This window comes from Papaver somniferum, chromosome 7 (assembly GCF_003573695.1).
Source record: "Papaver somniferum cultivar HN1 chromosome 7, ASM357369v1, whole genome shotgun sequence".
Lineage (NCBI taxonomy): Eukaryota > Viridiplantae > Streptophyta > Magnoliopsida > Ranunculales > Papaveraceae > Papaver > Papaver somniferum.
Genome location: NC_039364.1, coordinates 72,103,882 through 72,118,311, shown reverse-complemented (window position 1 = coordinate 72,118,311; position 14,430 = coordinate 72,103,882). Strand labels below are relative to the sequence as shown.

Genomic DNA, 14,430 nt, shown 5'->3' with positions numbered 1-14,430 from the left:
AAACCTCTGAAACCTAAAATGAAACCTAAAATAAATTTCAATCGATATTTCGATTGAAATATCTCTCAATCGAAAATCTTGCTCTCAATCGATATTTCGATTGTAACAGCGGCGAAAAAAGCAGGAAAAACAACGAAGATGGTGGTGATGGTGGCGATGGTTGTTCTAAGAAGAGAAGGAGAAAGTAATTTTCGATCTGGAAAGATGGAGATGTAGATCGTGATTAAGGAGATGGTGGTGGTAATTATGGTGGTGGTGGAGCAATGGAGGGTTCGCTGCTGGTGGTGACGGAGATGGAGATGGTGGTGGTGGTGACGATGGAGATGCTGCCGATGGTGGTGGAACAATGGAGGGTTCGCTGCTAAATGAAGAAGAAGAAGAAGAAGTAAGTAGGGATAGATAAAAACAATAGATAAGAGGACAAATTTGGAAGAAATAAAAACCTTATTGGACCCTTGATGGGCTTAGGGATGAAGATGAACATATTTATTGTGTGATAAGGATAGGGGGAACTTAGGCGCAGGCCCAAAAAAAAAATTCTTACCGCCAGGCCCACAATTAATTTCTGATACAATCGCACCCATAATTATTTAAAAATATTTAAAACGTACTGAAAGACTCTATTACCCTTCATCGTTTTTGGGCATAATTTTTTTTCTTCTTCGCCGGTTTCTTTCCCCATTCCTCCATTAATCTCTGTAACGGATCTGCAAAGATTTTGTCTCCATCATTTAAAGAAATAAATCATTTAAAATCGATGATTCAAAGAAGTAAATCATTTTTGACTAAACCCTAGAATACATTTCAACAAAAATGGATGAAACAGACGAAGAATAAAAAATCAAGTAGAAGAAACAGAAAAAAAGTTATGCAGCTAAATTTTCCCTTATATTGTCTTATGCACTAAACAAAATGATGCAGAAGACATTATGCACGTGCATAAAAATCCATAAATCAGAAAAGTGAAAAAAGTAATGCATAAGACAATATGCAGCTAAAACAAAATAATGCATAATGTCTTATGCATCTAAAAAAACTGATGCACAACCAGAAAAAGTGAGTAAAGTAATGCATAAGACATTATGCAGCTAAAACAAAATAATGCATAATGTCTTATGCATCTAAAAAGAACTGATGCATAACCAGAAAAGTGAAAAAAAGTAATGCATAAGACATCATGCAGCTAAAACGAAATAATGCATAATGTCTTATGCATCTAAACAAAACTGATGCATAACCAGAAAAATGAAAAAAGTAATGCATAAGACATTATGCAGCTAAAACAAAAATAATGCATAATGTTTTATGCAGAAATAATAATGGCATAATGTCTTATGCACTAAACAAAATGATGCAGAAGACGTTATGCACGTGCATAAAAATCCATAAATCAGAAAAGTGAAAAAAGTAATGCATAAGACAATATGCAGCTAAAACAAAATAATGCATAATGTCTTATGCATCTAAAAAAAACTGATGCATAACCAGAAAAGTGAGAAAAGTAATGCATAAGACATTATGCAGCTAAAACAAAATTACGCATAATGTCTTATGCATCTAAAAAAAACTGATGCATAACCAGAAAAGTGAAAAAAAGTAATGCATAAGACATTATGCAGCTAAAACGAAATAATGCATAATGTATTATGCATCTAAAATAAACTGATGCATAACCAGAAAAGTGAAAAAGTAATGCATAAGACATTATGCAGCTAAAACAAAATAATACATAATGTTTTATGCATCTAAACAAAACTGATGTTATGCATAAGACATTATGCATAACATCTTTAATTCAAATCTAATCATTAATTTCCGATTGAGATCAAAAACATGGAGACAAATAAGGTATGAAAATTTCCAATTCAGTTGATATCGAAATACTGCAACACACTTCTTACCCTTTTCAACTTCAATTTTAATTTCTTTTTACTTCTCGAATAATCAAAGACAACAGAAACCCAAAATCCCCAGATTTAAACCGCAGATTTTGAAACAGAAAGCCTAGTTTTGTTGAGAAGATTATTCAGAAAAGGATTTGGGAAAAGATTTGACAAAGGGAAAAATCCAAATGTTAAAAACGAAGAATCGGAGTTCACCATTGTTTTCTTCTCGCTTCTCTCTGTTCGTCGCTCGAAGAAAAGAGTAGTTTGGCCTTTTAAAAATTGAGAAGCAGAATTTCATAAATTATGGGTCTGCTACGAATTTTTGACGGGAAAATGGGTGCGCCTGAACTTTTCTGTCCGTGAGTTGGACAGTAGAAAAATCTGGGAAAATGGGTCTCCCAATAATTTTCACTAAGGATATTTGTATAGACCATCAAAAGTAGGGACAAATATTCAAGTACCTCGAACTGATTTCACTCGCTACTCTCTCTCTCTCCCCTTCCACGACTCGGCAATCAGAATTCGAATTGCAGTGCAGAAGTATTCCTCCTCAATCTCATCAAAATTTTCGCACATATAAGAAAAATAAATCTAGAACTTTTCCCGATTCTCAAACCCTCGAAAAGTTTCCCGACAAACTCGAATTATTATCGTTAACTATTGATCTCTCTGATCGTTATCGTCATCATCATCATAATCGATGGGTGAATTTCTTGATCTAGAAGCACAAGATGGTGTAAGAATGCCATGGAATGTAATACCAGGGTCAAAACAAGAATTAACAACATGTGTGATTCCAGTTTCAACAATTTACACACCACTAAAATCATTCCCAAATATACCAGTTCTTCCTTATTCACCTCTACGTTGTCGTACTTGTAGATCAGTATTAAACCCATTCTCAATGGTCGATTATACTGCTAAAATCTGGATTTGTCCTTTTTGTTTCCAAAGAAATCATTTTCCACCTGGTTATGATTCATTATCTGAAGATAATTTACCTGCTGAACTATTCCCACAATATACAACTATTGAATATGAATCACCTTCTGAGAAATCTTCGATTCCTCCTGTTTTTTTATTCGTTGTTGATACTTGTATGATTGAAGAGGAACTAGGGTTTCTGAAATCTGCTTTATCACAAGCTATAGATTTATTACCCGATAATTCACTTGTTGGTTTGATTACTTTTGGGAGTTATGTTTATGTTCATGAGTTAGGATTCGGGCAGATCCCTAAGTCTTATGTGTTTAGAGGTTCTAAAGATTATACTAAAGAACAGATTTTAGAGCAAATGAATTTCTTCGCTAAGAAGCCCAAACCAACTACTGGTGTTATTGCTGGTGCTAGAGATGGACTTTCTGCAGAAAGTATTGCCAGGTTCTTATTGCCTGCTTCAGAATGCGAATTTGCTTTGAATTCTGTTAGTTCCTTACTCTGAACCCCTAAAGTGTGTCATTTTTATTTGAATATCTGATGGAACTTTAAGTAGCTCATTAAATGTCTCAATTTTGCACTAGGGATAATTAGTTTCCAGACATGTTTTATTTTTTTAACTAATGAACGATATTGACATGTAGTGTTATATGAAACCAGAGCTCGCAAGTTTGGTTAGTGATTCATTTTTTTGTCCGCTTTGATTTTGAATCAGGTATTAGAGGAGCTTCAGAAAGATCCTTGGCCTGTAAATCCAGATCAGCGAGCAACAAGGTGCACAAGCACAGCCCTAAGTGTAGCTGCGAGTCTGTTAGGAGCTTGTGTTCCTGGTTCTGGAGCGAGAATTATGGCATTTGTGGGTGGACCAGCTACTGAAGGAACAGGAGCTGTAAGTTTCTTTAGATCAGTAATTTTTATTGAGTCTACCTTTTCTTTTCTTCTAATACTATTCTATCACAATATAGATTGTTTAATTTATACTATCACAATATAGATTGTTTAATTTATAGATAACAAACTGATATGGGTAAACTAAATCTTTTTTATTTAGTGATTTGAGGGAACATCAGGATGAAAGTATTGAACATCCAATGAAGTTATTCACGCAGATGTGGTTTCCAAGCCCCGCATCATCTAGGGTTAGACTGTGTAGAAAACTGAAAAACTTATAGAAAGGACTAATGGTTAAACTTCCAATTGATTGTTCAGGAATTAACACATCCCTTAGCATTAATTTTCAACTAAAGACGAGCAAGGGTTAAAAATTAAGATGTCAAAGTGCTGGTGGATTGGCAAACCTCCTGTAACTTGATATCCATTTGTCCTATACCTCCTTATTGCTGAATTTGACTTATTTGTTAAGTGTTTCAATATTTGGCCATTAATCTATTTATCAGGCCATGGTTAATTCATTGGAGGTCGATTAACATTGAGATTACTTATCTAATGAATGCAGATTGTATCGAAGACTTTATCTGAACCTATTCGTTGTCACAAGGACATTGATAAAGATTCTGCCCCCTACTATCTTAAAGCTGTTAAATTCTATGAGGGGCTCGCAAAGCAGTTGGTGATTCAAGGACATGTATTGGATTTGTTTGCTTGTGCTCTTGACCAGGTACATCTCCTTTCTCCATATCTTGATTGAATATGGTATTGTGAAGAACTTGAAACATTATGACCGTGTTAGATTCATCACAGGAAGAGATATAGACCTAGTTTTTCATTGTATCTACATGTGTTCTTACTTGGTTTGATGTTGTAAATTTTATAGCTCTCCAAAAGAAACATTATGGATAATGATAATGATGTTACCACAATGAACTTGAAACATCATGTATTTCGCCTTAGTTATTTCTAAAGGGTGCGTCTTGGTACTTTGTAGTTCCATATGTTCTTAATGGTCTTGATGTTACTCTTTACTCAAAATTAGTATGTCATGCGTAATCTTTATATTGTTGCCCCAGTGGATGGTTTAGTTGTCATTTATTGATTTTATAAGTGAACTCTGGTGAAAAGGTGTAGTTTCCATGACATGGTGATAGCTAAGTGGCCGTTTTTTAGCCTTATGGTTTTTGTTTATTAAGCTTAGTGTTTGTATCAAACATGTTGGTCTTTCAATCGAATGCTGCTCCCAGGTGGGTGTAGCAGAACTTAAAGTTGCAGTTGAAAGAACTGGAGGACTTGTTGTTCTGGCCGAAAGTTTTGGCCATTCTGTTTTCAAAGACTCTCTGAAGCAGGTGTTCCAGTCGGGTGATTATGACCTCGGTCTTTCCTCTAGGTGAGTCTGCTTTATGCAGTTCGAGTTTCTCATTGGAGTTCTTTTTTTTAATTCATATTTCCACGTAGCTGGGACAATTAAACCACTAACCTGTGCTGTTAACTGAAGCAATTTATGAAAGAAAAATAGCGACTTAAGTGCCATGAGAGATGGTTATAACTCATAGAATTTAAGGATTGTGTTCGAGCCACTTTAACGGTAACGAACGGATTAACTAAAATTAAATGCTACCTTTTGAGCATATAATGGAACTTAGCAGTTTAGTTTCTTAGTTGTGCAGGGCTGCATTCATTTAAATTGAGCTTAGGAATGATGCATGCCTCTTGGCAACAGGAGGGCGCCTATTTGTATTTGATGAAGGTCATTTATATTATGTTGCTATATATGCAATGGATGTGGTGAACGTTGTTTCTTAATTATGTTCTGGTGATGTGTACTTTGTAGTGGAACATTTGAGGTCAACTGCTCCAAGGATGTCAAAGTACAGGGTATTATTGGTCCTTGTGCATCTCTCGAAAAGGTATATAGTACACCTTTCGGCCTGATCTTAGGCCCTGACTCACCCTCCGTGGACGAACCTTGCGTAACATATCTAACTGGTTGCTGCTTCGGTTGAGTTCGTTTTTTGAATGACCTGTGGTTGCTGAATTATGCAGAAAACTCCTTTGAGCTCCGAAACAGTCATTGGCCAGGGGAATACAAGTGCTTGGAAAATGTGTGGCCTTGACAAAGCCACATCTCTATGTTTGATTTTTGATATTGTGAAAAAGGATATCCCAGAAGCTATTGGTCAACCTACGACCAATCAATTCTATTTCCAGTTTCTGACTTAGTATGTTTCTAGCCTATTTCTCTTGGTATTTAGACAATAAGATTTCCATGGCTGATGTAGTGTGTTTGGCTCTTTTTTTTATATCTTGCTACAGTTATCAGCATAGTAATGGACAAATGAGACTTCGTGCTACAACACTTTCTAGAAGATGGGTTACTGGAACTGGCAGCTTACAGGTAAGAATCGCCTCTTGCTTTTTTAGTATTTTTAAAGGATGATTACTTCAATTCGTGTGATGCAAGGAATCCAGTAAGCAACTAAGGGTTCTGATGTAGGACTTAATCTCTGGTTTTGACCAAGAAGCAGCTGCTGTAGTCATGGCGCGACTTGTTTCTTTCAAGATGGAAACCGAGGTATACAACTAAACAATTACAGAGATACCTCTTGGTCGTTGAACGATGCATGAAATTGTACTTTATGCTTTGATTTGTTGCAATTGTCGTCAGGAGCTCATAAGAATCCAGTTGCTCAATTTGTTTATTTATGTTGAGTAATAAGAAATTTTATATGGTGTACAATAGAAAAAGAAAAATCGATCAATACCCGTTATTTAGGTAACTGGGACTATTAAGTGATAAGTGGAGAAAGAGTATGTCTCGAGCTTACAGATTGATCTCAAGGCTCTAGATTTGGAGATAGCAAAAGAATCCACTAACTGTTCTGGAGCAGGAAAGGGTACTTTCCGATATCTTGTTACGAGGAAACTATGACCAGCTCCAGAAATGCTCGTATTGCTCATTGAGCAAAACCTGCAATTTTGATACTTAAGTGGCCTGAGATTTCCATGTTGATTGTTTTTTTATTAACTCGAATTAGTTTTTTAACATTATCCGATTTATAGGTTACTAAGTCGGTATGATTGCTTCACAGGTTGAATTTGATCCTATCAGATGGCTTGACAGATCATTGATACGCTTATGTTCTCGATTTGGTGATTACCAGAAAGATTCTCCTTCTTCCTTCAGCTTATCTCCGCGGTTTTCAATATTTCCGCAGTTCATTTTTCATTTGCGACGTTCTCAGTTTGTCCAGGTACGCTTACTATAGCTCTTTGGTTTTCCAGAGATGTATGACATACTATTTACACAATTTCTATTCAACTATCGCTGTCCCTTTCCTACAGGTCTTTAACAACAGTCCAGATGAAACTGCATACTTCAGAATGATTTTAAACAGGGAGAATGTGTCCAATTCAGTCGTCATGATTCAACCTTCGTTGATATCTTACTCATTTCAATCGGGCCCGGAGCCAGCTCTCCTCGATGTGGCTGCTATTGCAGCTGATAGGATCCTACTTCTGGATTCCTATTTTACAGTAGTCATATTTCATGGAGCAACCGTTGCTATGTGGCGGAAGGCTGGATATCAACATCAACAGGAGCATGAGGTTCTTTACTATCTATACCAGTAACTTATAATGGTTTACTGTAACCTTTGCCCTTTCACCATTTTTAATTAGATTTTAAAATTTGAGAAATGCTAGACACTACTTCTTAGAAAAGCAGCGGGTGCCAGTGCTACCTAGGGCTGCCCATGGTTCGGTCTGGCTTGGTTTTGTACCAAACCCAAGAACCAAACCAATATCTCTTGAGAAAAAACAAAAACCAAACCCAGACCATGTTCCGTTTACAACATTAAAACCAAAACCGTCCCCACCGTTTTCTGTTTTTTTTTTTTTTGATTTTTTTAATAGTTTTGTTGTTAAATTAGAATTCAACATTTAATTTTTAAGTTCAATTGATTATAAGCAAACAAAATCATCTTATTCAAAAAAATGATTTATATTTATATGATTCAATACTAGCTTGTATATTTTTAATTAGATTTTCTCTATTTATGGGGTATACTCATTGAAGTTTATATTCTTATATATATTATATTATGTTGGAAAGTTGGTTACATATTATTTTGGGTTTTATTGGTTGTTTTTGTGCTAACTCTTGAGGTCATTTTTTGTTTAGGTTTTTGGTTTTTTTTTTTTTTTCTGTTTGGACCAGATTCGGTCCGGGTTGAAAACGAACCATGGGCAGCCCTAGGTGCCACTATTCATCCTGTGTGTTATATGTAGGAGGACCCACCGCCTTGTTTATTTCCATGCTTAGGATCACATCCCTCGAGGGGTAGAACCAGGCTACTCTTTTAAAGAGTAAGTTGGTATCACTCCTGAGTTCTTGAAACGATGTATTCAATCTTCGTTTAGCTTTACAACTCCCGTTCTCTCTAACCCTAGTTTCAGTTTCTACGATAGTTAATTTTATGAGATATGATATCTTAAAGGCAAGTTGTAATACGAATGTCACTATCCTAGTCTCCGGGAACTACAGAAATGGCCATTTTGCATAGTTTTTGGTGATCGGTGATTTTACTTCGATTACAGACATGATTACTTAAGGTTAGCTGAATTCTTGTTTCTTGATTGGCCGTGGATAAGTGGCACTTGTAAAAAGATAGCTGTCTGGTGTCTTCAGGTGAATTTGGGTTTGGGATGGTACTTGATACTACTACAATAATTTTAAATTTGGTTTTCCTGTTCTAGGTATTTGCTCAGTGGCTGAAAGCTCCTCATGATGATGCCAATGCAACTATTAAGGAGCGATTCCCGGTTCCTCGCTTAGTTGTTTGTGATCAGCACGGTTCTCAGGTAACAATGTAGTTCGGAGTCCTATATTCTCTTCATGCCATCATGTTGTGAAAACCTTTAGCAGGAAGTGATTAAAGAAAATGAAATTAGAGAGAGTATGTTGGGTCATTGACTGGTGACAAGTAGTGAATGGAACACCCCACAAAGTCTAGTCAAAAGTGTTCCACCACACGATGAGGAGGTTAGGTTTGTTGCTAGGGAAGGGGTATCAATAGACACCTTGGTAACCAAGAACTCAACCGAATCACAACTTGACATCGTCATTGTAATTGGTTTCTGTTCTGTGTTGTTCATTATCGAGGATTCATTTCAATTCACGAGCATAGAAATGTTGATTCTACTTTCCAATTTATGCTACTTGGAAAACAAATGGTACCAGACCATGGTATTCTGGTGAAGGACCACGGATGTTCTTTTATGTTTCACCATAGAGTATGTTTGAAGCTTTTAGTGATTCATTCGGCATAGCATGTGTTACACGGATTTTGCTAGTTTGTTATTTATTTATCAATGGTTATGATATTGTCGAAATGCAGGCTCGCTTTTTGCTGGCAAAATTGAATCCTTCAGCAACATACAACTCAACTGCTAATCCTTTGCCAGGAGGGGATGTTATCTTCACGGATGATGTTAGTTTTGAGGTTTTCTTGGACCATCTTCAAAGGCTAGCTGTTCAACAGTAGAAAATATAAGCTTTTGTATTATTCTTCTTCAGTAGGTGCTGTCCATGGCAGTTCTTCCAATTTTGTAATATTTTTTTCTCTCTTACCGCGTCATCTTATTTTTGTACAGTGTTTGAGAGTGTATTTATGATTATTATCTTTTAGCTTGTGTGAGCTTTATGGTAGTCACATTTTTAATATGTTCTGGGGGAATGATACACATCCCGTGGGTTCTCCCGACAGGGAGAGTAGGCGGTCACTCCGTAACCCGGCGGTTTTGCAGGGGTGGGACCCATCCCAGGCAGGAAAGTTTTGCAGTGGGACCCACTCCACTCTACCTGCTTGTCGGGACAACCCGCGGGATATATCATTTCCGTATATTTTGTCCTTGTACAAAAGGACATCCTATTGGCAAAGGAAAATAAAGATATCTTCACTAGCTTTTTATACGGGTTCCTCGGGAATTTCCACATTTTGTTTCTGTCCAACAGTGGATCTGAATCTTACGACGTCATGCTTAAAGTTAAATTTCTTTATCGACCAACAAAATGCTTTATACCCCCAAAGGTTATTTAGAGATCCGGGGTTTAGACAGGTGATGGGGAAAATGGAGGGGGGCAAAAGGTGGTGTGAGGTATGTAGCAGCGTCGGAAAATGCTCTTTTGAAGTTGTTTACATACAAGTACAATAGCATACAAACTCGACACTAGTAGTACTACCAAGTACATGTGTTAATGGATCCAGTGAGATCATTTTTACTGTTGCAGAAGCAAGAAAGGATGACGAAAATCCACGTACACGTTAATTTTGTTCTGATTATGAGTTCGAGGAACTCATAATGGATCAACGGTAATCTAGCATAGTGGAATCAGTTGCAGTTGCATAACAGATAAATTGTATCAAAAATTCATTTCTTTTATTCAGAACGATCTATGATTCTATATGCAAGTATAAACACGTAGAAATAACAGCAGACCCATCTGATCCTCTGTCCACTGACTGAAATCATTTGGGTTTTTGGATACCGTGCTTTTCCGTCCTGGATGCTGTGATCTCATATATATCTCGTCTTATCATTTGTGACCTTGGCTCCCGCTTGAACACTTCCCGGATACCTACTGGCAGAGTACTTTTCATCACTTTCTAATCCTAGCCTCCTCTCCCCAACTTTCCAATCGCTCCATGTTGTTGCAACACTTTGATTTAGCAGCATAAATTATTCCTTCCGTGAACTAAATCATCTGTTGACAAATAGTGAATGATCTGATGTCAGAGTGAAGCTTATCCGTCATGCCATAATATTTTGCTTCGCCTAGCTACCACATTCAGTTTTGTTTGCCTCTGTCCATGAGAAACAAATCCTGAAAGAAAGAAACAATTAACGCTTGAAGAAACAAAGACCTATAAAGACCAATCCTACCTCACTCAATGTAAGCCGAAGGTGGGCTAAACTAGTCCTGATATTATTATCCACACGGTCGACATAGCTACTTCAGAGTTTGAACAGCTTGTTTCTGTTTATCCAGTGATTCATTTGAAGATAATCTTTAGTTTGGAACATAACCAGCTTCAAACATATGCAGCTGTAGTTCTCCTAGAACCATATATATCTCACTGATTTTTGGATGCGATCTATCTTCTACCATAAAAGCATGCACCTGGTCCCGAAGTTCTATCCAGCTTATCCCAGGAACCTTTCTGACATTTCTACTTCGCATCAATGTTCTCATTGTAGCAACATCTTCCCAACTACCAGTTGATGCATATATGTTACAAAGTAATACATGAGCAGCTGAACTTGATGGATCCAATTTCAAAATACCATCCGCAGCTCTCTTTCCGATTTTTACATTCTTTTGAGTTGCACAAGCTGCAAGTAAGGTTTTCCATATGATACTATCAGGATGAAATTGCATTTGATTAATAAATTTCTCTGCCTCTTCTAACCGTCCAGAACGAGCAAGTAAGTCTACTATACACGAGCAATGTTCTTTAGTTGGAGTGATCCCATAGTCAGCCTCCATGGTTCTATAATGATGGAAAGCTTCTTCTATATATCCAACACGACTACAAGCAGAAAGAACCCCTACATAAGTTACATGGTTTGGTTTAGTGCCTAAGCTTCTCATAGTTGCAAAGAGTTCCAGAGCTTCATCACCATAACCAAACTGCGCATAAGCAACAATCAAACTACTCCAAGAAACAACATCGGGGCTTCTCATTGCTTCAAAGAGATTTCTAGCACTTTCAAGTGCACCACATTTTGTATACATATCAATTAAGCCATTCGCAACCAAAATCTCGGTTTCTAGTCCAGATTTCATGACATAAACATGAACTTGACTTCCCATCTTTAGAGATGCTAAACTCGAACAAGCACCCAAAACAATACACACAGTGATTTCGTCGGGTTTGTATTGAGAACTATGCATAAACTTTAATAATCGAAAAACATCATTCACCTGGTTGTGCTGTAGACAAGCTGTAAGAACTGCATTCCAGGAAACTAAATCTACGGCATTCTTCATTTCTTCCAATAAATGGAAAACTTTGGAGAGATCCGAACACTTCGCATACATTGTAAGGAGAGTGTTACATATTCGAACGTCCAGATTAAAACCCGTCTTAATAACATAACAATGAACCTGTTGGCCTTGAGTAAGTGTAGAAGGACTGGTGAGCAAACCTAAGATGGTTATCTCATTAGGGATGAATCCTGAATGTCTCATCCGAGAAAAGCATTCCATGGCTTCATTAACATCACCACTGTAAGCAAACCCAGCAGTAATTGCATTCCAAGCAACTAAATCAGGATTTTGTATCTGAATGAAGGCCATTTTCGCAGAATATAAACTACCACACTTTGCATAAAAGTTGCTAAGTGAACAGCCAGCAAAAACATCTCCACCGAGCCCAAATTTTATACTTAATGAGTGTAGCTGTTTACCATATTCCAATTGGAAAAGACTACTACAGGCACTGAAAGCACTACTAAATATAAACTCATTAGGGAAGAGACCATCCACGGATAGCATTTCCTTGAAAAGTTGCAGAGCTTCAACCGGACAACCCTGCTGAGCTAATCCTCCTACCATTGAACCCCACAAAACTGTATCTTTTTCAGAAATTCTATCAAACAAAACCAATGCATCATCAATCCGATTAAACTTGGTATACATTGCAACAAGTGCATTCTGTGCAATACGTTCCAAACCGTATTCTGATTTGATAACTGCGGCATGAAACTGTCTTCCTAATTCAATATCATTAAGACCCGAACACACTCTCAACATATTTCCAAAAGTGAAATGATCAGGCAAAATACCAGAACGACGCATATGAAAATACAAATCAATTGCTTCAATTTCTCGACGATTTTGCGAATACCCAGCAATTATTGAAGTCCAGGAAACAAGATTTCTAGCAACCATTTTATCAAACACGTTTCTAGCATCTTCTGGTGACCCACATTTTCCATACATATTAAGTACATGATTCTGTAAAATAATATCCGGTTGAAAATTTGATTTCACCATATGATGGTGAACTATACGACCAAACTTTAACAACCGAAGGGAAGAACAAGCTGAAATTAAATGAGTGTAAGTAGTTGGATTCAAATGAAAACGAGTCTTACTTTGAATAAAATCAAAAGCATGTATAGCTTCTCTAAACAGGTTTTGTCTACATAATGAACAAATGTAATCGTTGCTTGATATTTCAGTTTCGAAGCTGGATATTTCAGTTGCTGGTGTTTGTAGTTGGCGGTAATTTGCGCTAAGTAGCCGTTGGGGTTTCAAGTTTTTAATCATTTTCAATTCGGGGATCAAAAAAGTGAGAGAGAAGTTGAATTTGGAGGGAAGTAAAAATTCATCTGCAAGTAGGCCAGTAGTCGTAACTTGTAAATTAAGAAAGCAATGCAAACAAAAGCAAAAAATATAGATAAAAACAGCACGTCGCCTGAGAGATTCGAACTCTCGCGGGGAAACCCCATGTACTTAGCAGGCACACGCCTTAACCACTCGGCCAAAGCGACCAGTTTTGCTTGTGTTCTTGTCATTTCTTTAATTATACTTAATGCTATCGTTTTAATGGATCGACCTTCGGATTCATGTTTCCCATGCTATCTATCAATTGGTTAGCCATTGTTGGCTTATTATCATTATCATCAAGTAGAATCGGAACAATTGTGCTTTCTCTTACTCTGGCAGCCAAAAATTTGCCCAAATGTCGTACTAGCATCACTATTAACTTACCAAACATGGTTAACTTTTATTAGATTGTCTAGTTATTATATTTTTCGGTTTTTCTAGTTGTTTTTTTTTTAATAGTAAAGATGAAATATGTTACCCAGAAAAAACGCAACACAAACAACAGAAAAAACACACACAATGAAAACATAAAAGAAGGTAGGATGTTATCAAGTATCACCTCAGGACATTCCCTGTTATGATCATTAGACAACAAACCTGCATTTCTACCTATTACATTGATCATACTACTATTTTGATCTTCTTTAAAATTACTCCTTTTACCCAACCTAATAAAATTATCTAAGAAGGCAGGCATATCTTCTTTCCAAACACTAAAAATTGAAGATATCCTAGCCTCCACCGTTAATTTGTCAGCCACTGAATTGCCAGTTCTGTGGATAAAATTAAAACCCAAAAAATTATTGCAATCTTCCAATATCTTTGTCGCCTCTTTTACAATCCTCTGATTTCTCCAGTCCATCATAAAATTCCTTCCTTGAATGAAGTTAACCATTCTTTCGCAGTCCCCCTCTAACCAGAAACTTGATATACCTTCGTCTTTGACCCATTTGGCACCTTGTAGAAGAGCTATAACTTCGTATTTTTCAGGACACGAAGCTTTGAGTATTCCAGATTTAACTGCTCTTCCATCACTTGCACCATTCCTCAGAATTAGTCCATATCCAACATTATCAACGACTGAAACCCAAGATGTATCATAATTAATCTTGTTGTACTGAGATTCAAGTAATTTCCAAGGGACATTTTGATATGCCACTGAGTTTGTACAACTAGTTTGCTAGTTCATATTTCTTCTAGACGTGCCTCAATAGTTCATATGTCTTTGGATTGGAATTGAAAGCTATAGAGAAGAAGTAGCTTTTTCTTCAAAGATCCTATTGCACTTTTCCTTCCATATGAACCAACATTTAGTTGCAC

General features: G+C 36.8%; 2 protein-coding genes and 1 non-coding gene across 3 annotated transcripts; 1 reads left to right on the top strand and 2 right to left on the bottom strand.

The window, feature by feature from the left end:
- Positions 1-2,355: 2,355 nt before the first annotated feature.
- LOC113297594 (protein transport protein SEC23-like) lies at positions 2,356-9,412 on the top strand. Its single transcript, XM_026546120.1, has 12 exons — positions 2,356-3,309; positions 3,538-3,711; positions 4,279-4,440; positions 4,961-5,103; positions 5,548-5,623; positions 5,760-5,935; positions 6,030-6,111; positions 6,211-6,288; positions 6,806-6,967; positions 7,059-7,322; positions 8,472-8,576; positions 9,113-9,412. The coding sequence occupies exons 1-12, from the start codon at positions 2,587-2,589 to the stop codon at positions 9,257-9,259; spliced, it is 2,292 nt and encodes a 763-aa protein (XP_026401905.1). The 5' UTR covers positions 2,356-2,586; the 3' UTR covers positions 9,260-9,412.
- Positions 9,413-10,132: 720 nt separating this feature from the next.
- Positions 10,133-13,050, bottom strand: LOC113292732 (pentatricopeptide repeat-containing protein At3g53360, mitochondrial-like). The gene is made up of 2 exons (XM_026541605.1): positions 10,659-13,050; positions 10,133-10,479 (listed from the first exon to the last, which is right to left on the bottom strand). The coding sequence occupies exon 1, from the start codon at positions 13,048-13,050 to the stop codon at positions 10,786-10,788; it is 2,265 nt and encodes a 754-aa protein (XP_026397390.1). The 3' UTR covers positions 10,133-10,479; positions 10,659-10,785.
- A 142-nt stretch (positions 13,051-13,192) lies between these two features.
- On the bottom strand, positions 13,193-13,274 carry TRNAS-GCU. The gene has a single exon. It is a non-coding gene; the product is annotated as a tRNA-Ser (tRNA).
- Between the last annotated feature and the right edge of the window lie 1,156 nt (positions 13,275-14,430).

What these genes read in the sequence shown, in the direction of transcription:
- LOC113297594 (XM_026546120.1), top strand. Translation starts at nt 2,587, where the DNA reads ATGGGTGAATTTCTTGATCTAGAAGCACAAGATGGTGTAAGAATGCCA. An exon ending in GCGAATTTGCTTTGAATTCT is followed by an intron (nt 3,310 to 3,537) that starts GTTAGTTCCTTA and finishes ATTTTGAATCAG; the next exon opens with GTATTAGAGGAGCTTCAGAA. An exon ending in CTTGTGCATCTCTCGAAAAG is followed by an intron (nt 5,624 to 5,759) that starts GTATATAGTACA and finishes TGAATTATGCAG; the next exon opens with AAAACTCCTTTGAGCTCCGA.
- LOC113292732 (XM_026541605.1), bottom strand. Translation starts at nt 13,050, where the DNA reads ATGATTAAAAACTTGAAACCCCAACGGCTACTTAGCGCAAATTACCGC.